The sequence below is a fragment of the Hypomesus transpacificus genome, chromosome 5 (assembly GCF_021917145.1).
Source record: "Hypomesus transpacificus isolate Combined female chromosome 5, fHypTra1, whole genome shotgun sequence".
NCBI classification, from domain to species: Eukaryota; Metazoa; Chordata; class Actinopteri; order Osmeriformes; family Osmeridae; genus Hypomesus; species Hypomesus transpacificus.
In genome coordinates, this window is record NC_061064.1 from 6,559,005 (window position 1) to 6,577,065 (window position 18,061).

Genomic DNA, 18,061 nt, shown 5'->3' on the forward strand with positions numbered 1-18,061 from the left:
GGAGTTAGCTAGATTAAGCTGAAGCGAAAAAAATAAAATGGAAGGGATAAGATCCCAGGAGGAACTGAAAAAGCCAGGTAAAAAATTAAATTTTTGCTCGCATTAATGTGAAGTTCCGATTTCACCTCACATTAAAACCTTGACTAGGTCCTAGTAATCCTATTCTCACTTGATGAGACAGTATTTATGTGCACCAACGATGACGACCCACCACGTTGGGATGACAGTGACGACCATGTTGATACAGTTCGTTAACAGACCACCAATGGGCTCATGCACATGGTTTATTATCGTTAGCTATTTGTAGTAGACCTACCCATTCTCCATGTAGGCCTAGTTGTTGCGAGTGCACGTATCGCAAGGGCACCTATCGCAGCGTCTAAATAGGCAGTAACCCAGACTCTGGCCCGCCGTCTAGTGGCGAGGAAAAATACTGGCCCGTGGCCCAAGTTACTTGCCGACCCCTGGTCTATGATTTCACAGACGAGGAAAAGCCTAATCGAGGCCCACACAGTAACAGGCATATGATATCGTTTTCTTCCCTGTAGACATTATATATCGAGTATAGTTTACTGGGTTTTTCTTGCAAATCAAAAGCCCCTTATATCCAGCTGAACAAGTCCGTTGGCCAAATCACACAAAGACTGTTGGCCCAAACATTGATAGCTTCACATTTGTAGTTCCTGGTTACAGAATAGTGTTTCTCAGTCTCACATCGATCAAATCCTTGATGCAACACTTTATCTTGTCATTCTACAAAAGCAGACATGTTACTCTACAGAAATTGGAGAACACACTGATAGTGATCAACTGGCTTCGACAAGTCATGGTTCCAATCAGCTCCATTGTTCTCAACAAAAACAAACACACACACACCCCCACGCACACAAACACACAAATACCTGTCTAGTTGAGCAATGTTTTGGAGTAAACATAAGAATTTGGGCATGTTTGAATTTGTACATTACGGTGATATATAAGAGCTCGTGAGAGCATAGCTTCTCATCTTAAGCCATGGCTTTCTCAGTGTACATCCTGCTAGCCATGACCCTGGCTCCCCTGGTCCTGGGCTACCCCAACCCCCCTACGTGCTACACCAAGGTGCTGCAGATGGCACGGGAAATCACCCAGCGAGCTGCCGAGATCAAGAATGCTCCAGAAACTGTAAGTCCCTTCTCCCAATACTGGTGACTACTCAGGGGCTATGAAAAGATTGAGCGCAGAGCACTTTTGGTTGCTTCGGGTGAAGATCGACTCGATTGGGAGATACCAGACATGTACAATGTGTCTCGTCCCATAGAGTCGCTGTATGTCACACATGCCTGATCTCCACATAGACGTCCATGTGAGTATGACCACGACACTATCCAGCTGTCCTTTCTCATTGCACCCTCCTCCACTTGTCCGTGCCGTGTTTCCCAAACAAGTGTTTGGGGCAACGAAAGCTTCCACAGTTGCATTGGAGGTGTCCTACATGTCAGTGCTTGGTCTGCACTCCACGCCCGTGGCGTCCACACAAGGTGCTCTGTGTGTCCACAGAACGGCTGTGTGATGTCCAAGATGAGGAGCTACATCTCCCTGGTGGACGGCTTGCGTGAGAGGCGCTGTGCTTACACCAGGGAAGTGAGGTGGCTGGGGGTGACCACACGCCAGCTGTACATGATCATGTCCCAGAGGTGTCGCGGGGTAAGATGCTACCGTGGTCGAGGCTCACACACCCACCACCCTTCGGTTCCTGCTTGCCTTTGCTTTTTCTGTTGGGGAGATGGTGAAAAGTCAAGTATAACTCCAGTATGACATGAATAAGTGATGGCTTCTGATGTAACGGTGTCAGTGTGTGTGTGTGCATGCTTGTGTGTGTGTGTGTGTGTGGGTGAAGGCAACGACTATCTATAGCATTACGAATCCCTTTCATGTGTTTTTCCGTCCTGTCTACCTCCATGAACACCCCTGTAGACTTTAAAGGAGCCTTCGTTTCATAGTCCCTGAAGTGAACGACTCGTTTCAGTCCTTCGCTCCAACCCCTTCATGCTTGTGCTTTCATAGAACACTGTTCCTCAGCTCACGATTGCTGTTTTAATGTTTTAGACAAACACCACCGATTCTGCTTAATGTTATGTGAAGGGCTTTATCGCACTCTCATTTTATTGGACTCACACGCCTCATATCTCTGTCTACAGGATCTGGTCTTCACCACGGAGAACTGTGCAGCTTTGGAACGAAGACAAGCTGGAGCCTGAAATGGCAATGTCACTGTCTGATGAGAGAGAGAGACAGAGAGAATGAGAGAGAAAGAGAGAATGAATGGGGGTGGGAGAGAAAGATATTACTGTGTAATTTGTATAACTGAGCATGAAATAGCTATGCAAATCACAATGCAGTGTCTCTAAATCTAATCTGCACACTTTCAATTAATAGTTTTCTGTTGGTGAGGTAGTTGTATTCCTCCTATGGTTTCCAATTATTAATAAACCATCATGTTCTACAATTGCAGACTTTCAAGGGAAATTGCTTGGTTTTGTCAACATTTGAGCATACTGTATTCATGCCCACTAGGTGGTACAAGAGAGTCAGTACAGGGAAATAAACACATTAAACCCTAATTGATTTGACACTTTGAAGAATAATGGCCCACTTTCAAGTTATATTAATAGGACATAATAGTCTTGAGTGCGGGAGTGAATAAGTCCTTTCTGACCAGCTGACCTCCTCGCTAAGCCTAGGAGAGGTTTTGTACACTAATTTAACTTACAACTCACAATTTCACACCAGTCGTTCTACCGCCAGCTGTTTCCCATAGTTTACCTGACCGTCAAAAGGCACATGCAAAGTGTCACTTCAACTCGGAAAAAAGACACTAATTTCACAGGGAAAATGACTTCTCTCAACTATGTCGTGTCGGTAAAGATGAGCGATCTGCATACAGGAAACGACATCGACATTTATCATGGCAGTAGGAGAGGGTGGGGCTTTTTACACTGGCTAGCAACAAGTTGTCTTCACTTCTGATTACTATATCGGTTGAAGGCAGCAGGTGGTCAACGTTCCTCGAAGGACAAACCATGTGAATGGAAATATGAAGCTGTTTTATTATACGACTGAATTGTTTTATGAAAGCGCGTGGAGTGACATGGACGGTGTGGAATAACTAGTTTTGTGCGTTTTAACATTTTATTTGACATATTTGAAAGGCGTGACAAATGTTCGGTGCACATTAAAACAGAAATTGTGCCTCGAGTCTGCGCTCGTAACGCGCATCCGGAGTTTTGTTTTTGCCTACCTTAACTTCTTTTTATTTTACTTCTCGCTTAAATATGGCTTTTGCAAGATTCAGCAAAATTCTTCGGTTGTCTACCTTTGACATTAAAAAGAAAGTAAAGCAATACGAACACGTCCACCGTGATATAAATCCCAACGATATATGGGAAATCATCGGGGAGTTGGGCGATGGAGCGTTTGGAAAGGTTTACAAGGTAAGCTTTTTGATAGGCGCTACAATCCACACAGTCACACTAGCCGTGACATCAAAGTGGTTAACCTGTCTATTGAATTTGTCACCATAATGATAAGAACCAATCCCTCTATTGGTTAATTATATTAATGTAATTTCTTCTATGACCAGTTCACATGTTGTGTAGGACTGAGTGGCCATCCATCTAATTGGGAGCTGTAGATATTATGGCTGAAAAACTAAAGGTTAAGTGTCATTGGCGCTGGTTTCTTAATCAGGAAGAGAAGCACGAGAAGTGTCATTGGTTTCATGTCATCACTTGGAGGGATGGTCACCCACCATAGCTTGCATTCCGTCAGCATTACTGCTGAAGTACGGAGATCTAGATGTGTCTTTTATACTAAAAACCTCACTCGGCAGAATACGAGTAGTTTGACTTTCATTTATGTAATATAGTATGGTGTTCATTTGCATAGGGCGTTATTCTGCCTTAGTTGGTGCTCAAATTATTATTCCAGAGTACCCCATCATTAGCGCTGTTTAACATGGAACACTCCCAGTCCATGCTCTGCAACGTCGCAGTGAGAGTGTTTGCGGGTGCCCACGGCAGCACAGTGGGAGCCATTGACTTCAGGAGGTCCGCTGGAAGAAATGAGGCCTGACGAGGAGCTACGGGCTACTGCGAACAGTCCGCTACCCTGTGAACACGCAGGCATGTGAGCCAGGCATCATGTGGCATTGCACTGACGACACTGGGAGGGCAAAATAACAGGGAGCCTCCCTTAGCAGAAATAAATGATGCATTCAGTAGAAGATATAGAGGCCTGCTCGACCTGCGGCAGTCACGTGTTTTTAAAGTGCATTTCTTATTTGACCAATATAACTGCTGTAAGAGAAGCATTTTGAAGTTTCCGACTTAGAATAAGAGTGTCTCTGCACCACCCCCTCTCCGGGAGGTGATCTCCGCCCCCAGTGTGCTCAAGTCTGGCTACACTATCTGTGCTAGGAGGGTGGAGGAGTGCTGTTCCACACCTGCAGCTGTCAGGGTGAGCCGGGAGGGAGGAAGTCGTGGGCAGGAGTCTGGGGAGCACTTCCTGTCTGGCTCTCAAGTCACAAAATGATCAGCTCGTCTGTTGGAGGGCTCTCAAGGTTGAGATTAAAGCGTAGTAGTTAAGAAATGTACAAGAAAAGAGACTTGACTTGGCCTAGATGGCTGAGATCTGAGCATGTTAACCGGCAGTCCTTGCAGATGTACACAAGCGCCTCAGGGGTCATAGGTCAGATGTCGAGGAAGCCTTTAACTGACACTCATAACTAGGGGTCAGTGACCCCAGCAAGGAGGACACACCTCGCCTCAGTGCTTCAGGGGAACTCGCAGGTCTCGCTCTAGGCAAGACGTGTACTGCTGCGATCCTCCAAACAGCTGTCGGAGGAATGATCAACTGGCGTCTTCATTTGTATGGTAAGGTCATCATGGGTCACATGCTGATGTTTCCATAGACGTCTAAAAAGGGTTGTTCCAAAACACTTTGTTTTGGTAGAGATGTGAAATGTAAGTGTCTGGTTCCTGTCCTCAGTTTAAAGCAACTTCCCTACACTATGGAGGTAGCCCTAGAAATGTTCTGTGGGAACACTCCAACACAAATGAAGACAATCTCAGTTTGATAGCGTCCTCGAGCAAGTGTAAACACACGTTAACCCTGTCTCTGTGGCTTGGGCAGCGGCTGTAGGAACAGAGTTGAACAAAGGCCATGCCGGCGGTATTCTCGGGTTTATATGTGTCATTGGGTATCGTTCTCAGGTTAACGGGCCTCCAGTGTCACCAGCCTGTCAGGACATTGCATGAGTCACAACAGACAACTGTACTTAAAGATGGTCAGGTAACAATACCCAGAGGTGCGTTCAAGAGGTCAACTGAGATGTTGAGTGGCACTAAGCCTCCAGTTGAGGAACTCTTGTTTGTTGTCTCGTTCGGACAACCTCGTCCCTTCTCCAGTAATAAACAGTTTTGCTCCGCTTCATGAGTGAATGCTGAACTTGAAAAGCAGCTGTTCAGGCTGTTGGAACGCCCCCCCCCAGATGTCAGAATGTCAAGCAGTGGTTAATGCTGTCCTGGGACCGGTATCCACATGCCACTATGTCTGTTTGAACCACCAAGGGAACCCTACCTCCACCGTTGGTCTTGAACATACCCATGCGTGTCGTAACAGACACACCTGGGGATCGCAGCCTCCAACCTAGAAGAGGCTCTGGGGCCTCCGCTCAGCCCAGACTAGCGTGCATGAATCTCCCTCAAACATACGAGCCCGAACCGGTGGAATGTCTTGCTTCCTCCAGGGCCGTGCGCTACGGGATGTTATTTTTTTTCTTCCCTTTTTTGTTTGTTGCTCCTTTGCGAGTGGTCTGCCGCTGCAGCTGGGAGGCGGGTGGTGAAAGGTAGCTTTTACTTATTAACGGGCCACGTGTCGCTGAGCACGCTTGCCTGCTGCCAAGGGAGTTGCTCTGTCCCCAAAGTCATAATGTTACCCTGGAAGTCCCCATAGAGTCAGGCCCTAGTTTATCCCCTGCCATAGTGATAGCCTTGTTGCATAGAAGGCCATGGAGGTCTTATCTCAGCACAATGTATTTTCCTCTCAGACTATGGAAGGGGACTATGAAAGATCACTGGGTTAGCCTGCTAAGCTAAAGCCCCTCAGGACTCAGCTCTGTGTGTACTGTATGAACGTAGTCCTTATGTCGGAGGCAAGGGCGATTACGCCTCATGTCCACAGTCACATGATGTCACCAGCTATTGCCGGTTCACCAGCATGCTTGACGTACATGCTCCTTCGTGATGTGCGGCCAGCTCTCTAGTCGGGGGTCTCCAGGGTCGTAATCTCAGGGCCCAGATGCAGCCGTTCGGCCTGATAAGAGCTCTCCTTGCTGGGTGGGGACGGGGGGTTGGGAGCCCCCGGGAGCTCCCCCCCCCATGCATTTTCCTGACAAACACGCGGGCACGCTGCAGAAAGTTTTGTGTGTAGGAAGCCTTCCGCGTCGTGAGAATCAGAATCAGAATTCGGTTTATTTGCCATGTATGTTATACCAACACAGAATTTACCGTGGCAGGGAGGTACAAAACACTACACAGAACTCGTGAGGACAGAGCTTGTGCTTTGGATGGTGCAAAGTTTAAAGTTCCCCCGTTCTTGACAGTTGTTGTACAACTCTTGTGGTTGCGTGAACGAGGGTTATGTAACGTTGCGACCCTCCCTAGCCGAGGGCGAGAAGGAGGGGAAAAAAAACGACAGGCAACGGTGAAACTCTCTACCTCAGACAACGGGGACGTTTTAACGCACTAATGCTCATCCCAAGTAAAGCCAAAGCAGATTGGCCGGGTGCTTAGTGCCCGCCAGCCAATCCCCTGGCCCCCCGTCTGTCAGGTGTCTGTCTGGGAGGGGATCTTCTGAGCAACTCTCCCCTGTGATCCTATGATCCTCTCTGACACGACCCCTGACCCCTGTCGACCCTCGCGACCTCTGAAGACTATCTGACTGTATCTGACTATACCTGTCTCCCAAAGAAGATTGGACTGCATGTCGTTAGCGTTCAGACATGATTCCACTGCATGTATAGGAACGGCTTTATGGTTTAAGAGGCCAGAGCAGAACGATTTCACATGGCATTTGTCCAAGACACACATTTTTGTGTTCAACAGATCGTTGGTCCCTCACAGAAAGGTTTGGCTTTACAAGCTGATGTTGACACGTTCTAGACATGACATTCCTGACCACAGACATGTGAAAGACTGTGTATGTTTATGACAGGTCAGAGGTTAACAACACACATTTCCATGAGAGGGGAAAGGACAGGAGCGGTGTCCTGTTAGACATTTACCAACAGGCGTGTGTGTGTCTGTGTAATATGTTCTTTTCCATCATGGAATCTCATTTCTGAGCACACTATCTCCTTATTGATTGGACCAGTAGGTGATTGACCTCTGGAGAGTGGCACCAGAGACACTGACAGTCGGCCGTATCCACCCACACAGGTGAAGTCGTCCTCCCAGTGGACTCTCAACCGGATCCCAGGCTCGGTTTACGGCCCACATGTTCGATTTGAACAGATTATCTCCATAAGTGTTTTAGGATGGGATATAAACATGTGATGAGAGGGTATTTGGATACTATGGAGTGTGTTTGTGTGTGTGGATGTGTGGATGTGCATGCCTTACCTACCAAAGCAGGGCGTAGCTTTCCTGTTTTACAGCTTTAACGTACCTAGCCTGTGGGCCATGGTGTTTATAAGAGCAGGGAGGGGGCCTGAGGGCTCCCCCAGGCAGAGATGTGTCTTACCAGGCTAGCAGGATGAGCACCCCCCCCAGACACCCAAGGTCAACAAAGAGGCTAAACAAACCAGTGCTGAGTTGCCCCTCCAGAGATTGGGGGGAGAGAGAGGCTTGCTTCCTCACAGCTGGGATGGGAGCGCGTGTTTGGCCCGGTGTGCGGACGCCTTATTTTCCACTTTGGGGTAATTGGGTTAGCGTGATGAAACGGCCCAGACGGCCCCCAATGCCAAGATGGCCTCTAGGAAGCCAGGGGTCCCTCGTGAGGTGCCACTTTCAGTGTCATTTCCTCTGTGTACAGGAACTTAACCAGAGAACGCACACCCCCACCCCCCCGGCATACACACACACACACACGCGCGCACACACAAAAACACACAGTCAGCCAATAAACCAGACAGACTCACAGATGTGAAGATGCTCAGTACGCCCCCCCCCCCCCGCCCCCCCCCCCCCCGCCCCCCCTCCAGCCGCTCCTTGGTTCAGCTCAGGAGCGCATTCCTGAGTCTTGTTCCTGCTGTTGCCTGGGAGCGGGGCGGGGGGGGGCTTGTCTGTTGAAAAACCAGAGACGAGAGCAGAGGAAGACTGGATTACGACTCTCCGCCCAGAGAAGCACCTCTCCTCAACTCTCAGGTGGAGAGGGAAGGAGAGAGAGAGAGAAAGAGAGAGAGAGGGAGAAAAGAAACGGGGAAAGTTGGAGAGAAGGACTAGGGGGACGAGAGAAACCGACAGAGTAGGACATGAGGGGAGAGAGTGAGTGAGAGCAGGGGCGTGTGAAAGTGAGTTCCAGGCTTGTTAAGGAGCCTGTTTGAAGCCTGCTGGCTTGTTGACATGGGGGGCTTTCCCTGGCTGGGGGGGGGGGGGAGGCAGGTTCCTGGAGGTGGGGGGGGAGTCTGGAACAGACCACTGTAAACACCCTGTGTTGTTTCATCCATCTGCAACTTTGCTTCAAAGATGTCATACACACCCAGTGTCTAGGCCGTGATAGACCAATCTTTATATGTAGCATGCTGGCCTGCCACAGGTTAGCCTGTAGAGTAGCACTGATTGTGTGGTGTTTGTACAGTAGCAGTGTGTATGTTGCAAGCTAGCCTGTGACAGGTCAGTGTGTGTACTGGCGCAGTGTGTGTGTGTGTGTGTGCGTGTGCTGTAACTGTAGCAGGCCAGCTTGTGATACACCAGTGTGTGTGTGTGTCGTATGTAGATGCGTGACCCGTGTGTTTACCCAGATGTTTTCCCACATCCCCTCAGACCCTGGACCCCTGCAGGCTGTTTAGTCTGCCTCACATCAACACTGGGAGGATACACACACACACACACACATACAGTACACACTCAGTTGCCTAAATATTCTCACTCACGCTCTAGGTCTGGGAAACCCTTGACGCACACGAGTTAACTCTCACACTGTTCCAACAGACACCCTGTAGCTATCGGAGCCACTGCTCTGTCTGGTCCCGTCCGGCCTAGTGCAGGCGTTCTCACATCCCTCCCCTACAGTTCGTCTGTCTCTTCAGCGTTTCTCGTTCCCCCACACTCGACCACGGCTTGCACTCTTCCGCAGGAACCACATAGGACTCATTCAACGGTTGTAATTGGTGTTTACCCCCCAGATTTGGTACTTGGCCCCACGTTCTCAGAATGGTCAGGCTGTGACACCCAGCTCCACTTCCTGTGTCTGGTGTCATGTGGTCATCCAACCACCAATGAGGGTTGGTTGACTGAAGGAGACATGCAGGCCCAAAGACTGACCCAGTTAGGGTGTTTCTAACTACTGCATGTTTTGTGGACTCGTACAGTGTGTGTGTGTGTGTGTGTGTGTGTGTGTGTGTGTAAGGACTGGCTTCAATGGTTCCTCCTCCTTAGCTCTTTCAGGGTGTGGAGTTTCCTTTCCTGTTGTGCTGTTTAAACTGCGGTGAAGCAACTCCTTAATTACACACTTGTTTGTTAGGGAGTTACTGGCTCTCTGTAGGTTCTAATTGGTCCCTCTATTCTAAAGTCTGGCTCACACACATAGGAATTCACTAGGAGGTAGCTTAAGTGTTCTGAAAGCATTCATCTGTATCTATAGTCAGAAATGTAACATTCCTTTCAATTGGATGCCTAGGTGGCGACCAACTCATGTTGTCAGTACCTTTCACTTGATTAAACAGAAGTGAAAACCAAAACGGGTTTTCGCAACTTTGGATTCCTTTAGCGGCCTTGGTTTGACAGTGTAACATTTGGTCCCAACCTTTAAAAAAAAAAAAAAAAAAAAATGTTTGACCCATCATGCCCTCTGAAAGACCTCTGTGCTCCAGTGAGTCCTTGAATCTCACTCTCTTTCACTTTCATCGAGCTGGCCCCAGCCAACGCCCATTTGAATCCTTACCACTTTCCCAGAAGGGCTTAGACAAAACAAATGTTAGATGGAATAGAACAAAGAATTCCTTGAACGGAACTCGTTCTCTCACATGTACTCGTCAAACTGAAAGCTTTAAAAGGGTTCTTTTTCTTCTTCTTTCTTTTTTTCCTTCCAGGCCAAAAACAAGGAGACCGGCGTCCTGGCTGCGGCCAAGGTGATCGAGACCAAATGCGAGGAGGAGCTGGAGGAGTACATGGTGGAGATTGACATCCTGGCCAAATGTGACCACCACTACATAGTCAAGCTGATGGATGCCTTCTACCACGACAACAAGCTCTGGGTAAGCTCCTCCCGGTTGGGCCCAGGTCCTCCGGGGCTCCTGGTGGTGGTCTGTCGTCCCACTCCGGATAGCGAGCAGTGAGTCGAGTGCTACTGTTGTGGTGGGAACCTCTTCCGCAACCGGCTTGCTGTTCACTTCTGCATTCCTGAGTTGGGTCGTTCCAACCTCTTGCTATCGCTGTCCATCTTGTTTCAATTGGGTCTTGTGGAACAGTCTTGATTGGTCCAGAGAGGCAACCCTGAGTCTTGCTTGACGTGACGGTGACCTCTTGATACTGTGTTACCATGAGGATTAAGCCTAAATCAAGCTTTGTCCCTCATGCATGGTACACACCTCGAGTTTTTCTCCTTCTCTCTCATTGAGGAGGTCAGATTACAGGCCTTTTCGCTTCATAACCGGCCGATCGCGTCGCCAAGACAAACACGAGAGACTATTGGGAGTCACCCTGGTCCTCGACTGCAAACGTCCCTAGGAAGGGACAAAACTGGTTTTCCAGAAAGAAAAACAAATCTTAGATCCGCATGTTATTATTAGAACGGGCACGTTGTTTTGTGCAGCGTGTTTGCTCGCGGCGTCACGTATCAATGAGGTCACCCTGAACTCGCGTACTCCTGCACACGACGCCGTGTGTGTTTCTAAAGATAACGGCTTGGACGATCTCCAGTATCTAATACATCCACATAGTTCCTAACGGCTCGCAGACCATACTTGGGAGACGGGGGATGGAGTTTGAGATCAGTTTCGAGTCGATTATCGCTGAGGGGGCATGTCATGTCAAGCGGAAACTTTCCTAACCTCAAGAGGGGAAGTCCAAACCAACCATTCTACTACCAGCGCATACTAAACAGTGACTCCTCCCATCCGGTCCTCTCCACCTCCAATCACACATCTGTAGCAGACCCAGTGATTCCCACGATCCAAAGTCCAGCTCTTGAATTGCTGGACCGGGGCTAGTAAACAACTTTTATTGTTTCGGCCACCTCGTCTCGTTAAGGGTGGGATAACTCTTAATTCCTGTCGCGTGGAATGTGCTGCGCTGTACATGTTAGGTTCTGCCTGTGTCCGTTCTCCCACCTCCGTACCATATCCAGGACCACATCCAGGACTGGCCCTGTGTGGCTGGTATTCATAGCCTGCGAGGAGGGCCTGTGTTTTGGGTACCGTGTTAATTCATTGTGTTTGGATAAAGGGCAGCGTGCAAACTCACCTCCCTGCTTCCAGACCGCACGTTTCCTGTGTGTGTGTGTGTGTGTGTGTGTGTGTGTGTGTGTGTGTGACTCTGCTGTGCGGGTGGATGTGTGTGACAGTGTGTCACTGCTGTGTGTGTGTGTGTGTGTGTGTGTGTGTGTGTGTGTGAGAGAGTGTGTGTGCTGTGCGTATGTATATTTACAGCATGTCCTTTGGGGGAGTTTCAGGTTTCTCTCTGTGATCTCATTCTCAAGACCTGGAAACCTTCTTTGTTTTAAGCGCCATTGTACAGACAATAGGCAGCCGTTTTGGGGCAACCTTTCCCCAGAGAATTCTCCGAAGAGAAGGCTTATCAGCCTCAGCATAACACACTTTGCCCTCATGGGACAAAGTGTTTAAACGAGTCCGGCACGACAACAGAGCAAATGAGAGTAACGAAGACGTCGCAGTTTCTCTCTGATCCTCTCCTCCAACGCGGCTAACCCCAACGCTGCCACAACACGGAGCCACCAGAACAGTAGCTCTAGGAATAATGGCTTCAAGGCTTTTCCTCTGTTCACTTGTGGGTGTGGATCCGAGATTTGACCATGAAACCTCCCATGCCGCAACCACCATTACGGCCACCCTGTACCTAGCAGCACCCCAGGGGGTAAGACAGCTGTGTGGCGTGCTGGACCACAGCAGTTGGAGGCAGGGCGAGGCCACTGGTGGGTAGGGCGGAGAGATTCGGGGGTTAGGGTGCATCTGCTGAATCCCTAACTCATGCCAAGACATGCAGTTGGTGGCTCGGTTTCAGAAGGCCCAGTCTTTCGGGAGAGGAGAGCAGGGGTGGCACATTCCAGTGCCCACCCACCCACTCTGCGGAGAGAAGAAGGCTGTTTGTTCTTCTGGAACAATCTGCTCCCTCGGCCAGCCCCCAGCGTGAGAAACAGGGAGCCTTTTAGCACAGGCCCTGGACTGCTGACATTAGCTTGTGCGCATGCGCACGCACGCTCAAACACGCGCACGTACACACACCCACACACACACACACCTGCTCTGAATGATGAGCTTCATGTGACACGTCTCCCTTCAATGATTTGTTTAAAGGAGACTGTGTTCCTCTCCTTATTGACTGCAGCTGTTTTGATCTTGCAAATATTGTGTAAACAAACACAGCTGCATTAAAAGGTGATGGCAGATGGAACACTAGTAGGACGAAGCCAACAGCAGAACCTGGTCTGTCTGTGTGTGTCTGTGTGTGTGTGTGTTGGCACATGTTGACACATGTGTCTCTGGGCCAGTGCCTGTGTGGTTAATTAGTGTTTGTCTATGATATATAGTTCGAGTTGGTTTATATCTCTGTCTCCTTGTGCCTGTTTCTTAACAAAGAAGAGGGCTCTCAGCCTTCAGGAATGCTGCAGTGTGTGTGTGTGTGTGTGTGTGTGTCAGCGTGCGGGTCCTTTCCCAGCCTTGAGAGGTGATTAGACAGGGGATGAGTGATGTCAGACAAGGATCCTTGTTTCGGGGCTCGACTGCCCCACAGCCCACACCAGCCCCAGTGCCTCTCCATGTAAATCTGTCCTTATCTCCTCCCGTTCCCCTTTTTATGTCTCTGCCGTCGTTCCCGTCCTCCCACAAGACGGCCCTACAGCACGGAGCGCGAGGTAGCGTCCCTTTCCGCTCGCCCTACTTTAGCACCCTCAATCTCTCCCCCCACGGCGATGCTAGGGGCCGATGACTGGTTGATCACTCATGTCTGAAGTGACACCGGGCATGACTGAGAGGGTGCTGGTAGGGGAACAGGTTCTTCATGTTTTTATTAGCTCGGTCAATCAGGGTTTTTACCTCCCGGGGAGGAAGGGGGGGGGGGGGGGGGGGGGGGGGGGGGGGGAATGAGGTTGCAAATCACTGTCCCCGACGCAGTGGAGGGTGCCAGGCCGTTTCGCTGGCGTTTAGGTTGGGGTTTGTTCGTTCATATGAGTTGGAGACTGCAGGTCACGCCCAGCGACTGCTCACCCGGCCCTGCCCGCTCGGCCGAGCGATGGCAGGAATTCACAAAGGGGCTTAGCGAAAAGGCGTCTTTTAGCGCTCTTCAATTATTGACGAGCTTTTCCTTCGGAGGAACAAAAGAGTTGGATAGTCACATGTTCGCTGACCTGCAGTGTGTGTGTGGGAGAGTGAGTGAATGTGTACATATTTCAATACTTATATTTCCACTCAACTGAGAACAAGGCGTATTTCAAAATCCTTGGTGTGCGTGTGGAGACTCTCAGTTCAACTAGCTGCTCTTTACAGCTGACATTTGAAGCTGTGGCTGTTTAAGTCTTGCCTGTGTTGATGGAAACATAGGTCATCGTGTGTGTTTCTGTCATTGTGTGTGTGTGTCATACCCCTCAACCCATACACACCACAATGTGAATGCTGTCAGACCAGTTAGATCACATCTCTCACTATGGTACAACACTGTTGCCTTCTAGAATATTCCAAGAATTCCTCATAAATAAAAAAAACATAAAAAAATCTTTTAATACGAATCCGTTTGGAATAACTCTATGGAGTCTATCTACCCCTAAGACAACAATTGTTATCTTGGATTTTTAAACCACGATCATGAAATGACAGGATCAGTGGAGGAACTGTCAGCTCTTGGCTCTGGAGGAAATGAGGCACCAATCCTCCGTCTCACCTCCCAACACCTCATCCTCCAGAGCCACTTAAGCTCACAGAAGATCCTTTTGTTGTGGGCGTGGATGCTAGCCAAGACTGACAGGAATATCCACCTTTTCTCTGGCACCCAGTCACCCAGCAGTCTTCCTGCACACTGTCCCTGCGTGTTGTGTGACGTGTGTGTGTGTGGTGTGTGTGGTGAGTTTTGAAGTGTCCTCTGTGCGTCCCAGGTGAAAACATGCCTCCCTGTCCGCTCTTGTGGAGCTCCAGGAATTCTTTGCCAGTGATGTCACAGCCCAACAGGGACGAGGAAACAGGTTTCAGAGGGCCTGAGTGTTATGGCAACCGCCCGCAGCTAACTCGGGGGCTGTCCGATTGTCAGAGAATGATCTAGCGGTGAGATCACATGACGGGTATGCTGCTCTGGCCCCACAGCTTGAACAGTGACAGGACGTCAGAGACTGATACCTCCTCTAAGAGCGCTCACAGACTTGGAGTGTGTTTGGAATGCAGAGGAAGTGATGTCGTTGGCCCGAGGTTGTTTTACCACACCAGCCCCTCTGGGGTCTGAAGATTTGAGAAATCCTATCTCTCTTCTTTGTTGGTTTGCGCCCCCTGGCTGACGCGTGGTACTGTGGCGTCAAAGGGTTTTTTCGGTCGCTCGTTCTTATTGTGCTCGTGCGCTTGTAGGGGTGAGCGAGAGACTGTGTGTTTGTGGGAGGGAGGGAGAGTGTGTGTGTGTGTGTGTGAGTGTGTGTAAGGAGGAAATTAAAAGAGAAAAAAAGATTTCCCCCTGCCGAAGTGGGGTCCCACACAACATACATTTTTCCACTTTTGAAATGATTCGGTCGGTCGGTCTCGTGTTCCTCTGCGTGTTCCGCTTCGAGGGGGCGAGAGAAGCAGTGCCTTATCACACCGCCTCTTCACAGCAAGACGCGCTGTCCTAGTTTGGGTCCACGGTGACATCACAGTGTGCCATCTTGTCCCCTTAGGTGTCACTGACAGGGACCACTAGAGAGTTGGAGAGAGAGAAAGATAAAGAAAGAGCGTGTGTGTGTTTGTGTGTGTGAGAGGTTACGGTGTAGTGTCAAGTCTGCAGCTGACATGTGGAAGTGCAGTCTGCACTAGACCAATCATCAGGGTTAAAGTGGGCCTCTCTCTCTACTGGAGCTTAGATTCCTGCAGTGAGGTAACCCAGGGCTGTACTGTACTGTGGGCCGTGCTCCTGACCAATGACTGGAGGGAAGAAGGCTATTGCAGGTGGCTTGAAACCTGAGCTGGGAATCAACAGAACCGGGACCATAACTGAGCCCTGTCCTCTTCTTGTCCCTCCCTCTCTCCTCAGATCATGATCGAGTTCTGCGCTGGGGGAGCTGTGGACGCCACCATGCTAGGTAAGAAGGGAGGAGCTCTGTCTCTCTCTCTCTGTCTCTCTCTCTGTCTCTCTCTCTGTCTCTCTCGCTCGCGCTCGCTCTCTCTCGCTCTCTCTCTCTCGCTCTCTCTCTGGCTCTCTCTCGCTCTCTCTCTCGCTCTCTCTCTGTTTGTCTCTCTATTTTCATAGTTCTGTACCTGTGGCCACCTCTCACAGCACGAGTGCTTCTCAGGGTGTCATGTTATCTCAGAGGGCCCAGTCTGGAGGCGCTAGGTGTCAGAGAGCAGCGTATTGTTTCAGAACGCCCCGGGCGGACGGAGGGAAGGCCCGCACGGTGGGAATCCCCCCCCCACCCCCGGACTGTTTTCATTTGATAATCCACCCAGCCGCACTCCGGCGTCCGTGCTCCGAATAGAGCTGGAATAGAGCTGGCCAAACACGGAGAGCATGAAGATGCTAACCCCCTCACCCCACCGTTCGCCCACCCCTCCCCCACCCCCCGTGTTTGAAATGTCAATGTTTTCTCAGAGCCAATTTACACTGCTGGCTCTCATGGGGCCACTGACCTGCTAAGACTACTTACAGCTTCTATTAGCTGTGTGTGTGTGTGTGCGGGTGGGGTTAACAATCTGATATAAACCTCTGGTAATAACTGCTCTGTCCACATCCCACTTGGTTTTCAGTGCGATAGTGTGATTCAATAAAGCTTCAGCGCGACTTCCAACAGCACTTAAAACGAAAATGTCAATCCTGTGGTTTGAATCTGTGCCCTGGAAGTGTTGAAAAATATGCATCTATTCTATCTCCCACCCCCCCCCAACCCCTCTCCCCCACCCACCCACCCCTCCCTCTCTCTCTCCCCCACCCCTCCCTCCCTCTCTCTCTCCCCCACCCCTCCCTCCCTCTCTCTCTCCCCCACCCCTCCCTCCCTCTCTCTCCCCCACCCCTCCCTCCCTCTCTCTCCTCCACCCCTCCCTCCCTCTCTCTCTCCCCCACCCCTCCCTCTCTCTCTCCTCCACCCCTCCCTCCCTCTCTCTCCTCCACCCCTCCCTCCCTCTCTCTCTCCCCCACCCCTCCCTCTCTCTCTCCCCCACCCCTCCCTCTCTCTCTCCCCCACCCCTCCCTCTCTCTCTCCCCCACCCCTCCCTCCCTCCCTCTCTCCCCCACCCCTCCCTCCTTCTCTCTCTCCCCCACCCCTCCCTCCCTCCCTCTCTCTCCTCCACCCCTCCCTCCCTCTCTCTCTCCCCCACCCCTCCCTCCCCCCCCCCTGGCTGCAGAGCTGGATCGTGGTCTCATGGAGCCTCAGATCAAGGTGATCTGCAGGCAGATGCTGGAGGCCCTGGTCTACCTGCACAGCATGAAGATCATCCACAGAGACCTGAAGGCCGGGAACATCCTCCTCACCCTGGAAGGGGACATCAAGCTGGGTGAGCCTGCCGGGGGAGGGGGGGTGGGGGTGGGGGTGGGGGGCTGGTGAGGGGACGAGGGGGCTTGTCCAGGGGGGTCCAGGGGGTTGGATAAATCTGGGGCCTCTGTTTTTTACCATAAGGAACGAAAACCCCTCTGTGAAATCGTTTGGAGACGACTTTGGAAGGGGTTCCACATCAAGACTGGAGCTCGTGTCGACGCCGATCCACATCCACACCGTGGGCCTCCCTCAGTCCCTCGGTGCGGGAATGAAGCATTCTGGGAACCGATTTTGCCGGCCCAAATCCTTGATTTATGGGCGTTTTGTAGAACTTCCGAGGCATTCCTCAACACACCCCTCCCAGGAGGCTTGGATTGAAGCGCTTCAGACGGATCTGATCCTGGTTAAAGCCCTCCTCGCCAGACACGCTCTGCCTGGGCTAAGCTGCGGCTTTCTAAATGTCAATCACCGGGGCGGCGTTGCGCGAAGGGCAGAGCGATCCAAAACTGTTCTTAAGGTGGCCTCTTTCTCCCCGGGCGTCCCCGACTGTTCAGTACGACGAGGTCCGTGTGTCACCATCCTCCCTCCGTGCCCTTCGCTCTCGACTTGAGACACCAGAAGGACTTCATTTGAAGAGCGGGTTTCCTCTGGGATTAGAAGAGACGAGTCTAACCGCAAAGAAGTTGTTGAAGCAGCCGTGTTCTTTAGTTCCATCCCCCCCCCACCTCTTTAACGACAGTGTTACATTATAAACTCAACTGCGACAGTTCCGCTCGTCTGGTCTGACTTATACCGAGCTATTATGTAGCTTGTCCTGGGGGCCTTTGATCCACTCTGTAGATTTAGAACAGTTGGAGTTTGCTCTTTAGGTGGAGAGTGGACTGCAAACAAGCTGCTTGCAGTTTTCTTTTGGTAGGTGGGGGAGTGTGTGTGTGTGTTGGGGGGGGGGAGGGTAGAGGTGTATAATGTGGAGTTGTTATTCCGGCCC

The 18,061-nt window shown here is 50.6% G+C and overlaps 2 protein-coding genes across 2 annotated transcripts in view; both read left to right on the forward strand.

Annotated features, from left to right (window-relative positions):
- Positions 1-955: 955 nt before the first annotated feature.
- Positions 956-2,495, forward strand: zmp:0000001268 (CYTL1 domain-containing protein). Its single transcript, XM_047020466.1, has 4 exons — positions 956-1,164; positions 1,301-1,345; positions 1,540-1,686; positions 2,181-2,495. The coding sequence occupies exons 1-4, from the start codon at positions 1,015-1,017 to the stop codon at positions 2,238-2,240; spliced, it is 402 nt and encodes a 133-aa protein (XP_046876422.1). The 5' UTR covers positions 956-1,014; the 3' UTR covers positions 2,241-2,495.
- Positions 2,496-2,966: 471 nt separating this feature from the next.
- The window catches only part of stk10 (serine/threonine kinase 10), a 31,463-nt gene continuing 16,368 nt past the window's right edge, over positions 2,967-18,061 (forward strand). Inside the window, exons 1-4 of the mRNA XM_047020463.1 lie at positions 2,967-3,473; positions 10,292-10,456; positions 15,639-15,687; positions 16,943-17,092. Coding sequence (XP_046876419.1) covers positions 3,315-3,473; positions 10,292-10,456; positions 15,639-15,687; positions 16,943-17,092 — 523 coding nt within the window. The 5' untranslated portion in view covers positions 2,967-3,314. The remainder of the gene's footprint in view (positions 3,474-10,291; positions 10,457-15,638; positions 15,688-16,942; positions 17,093-18,061) is intronic.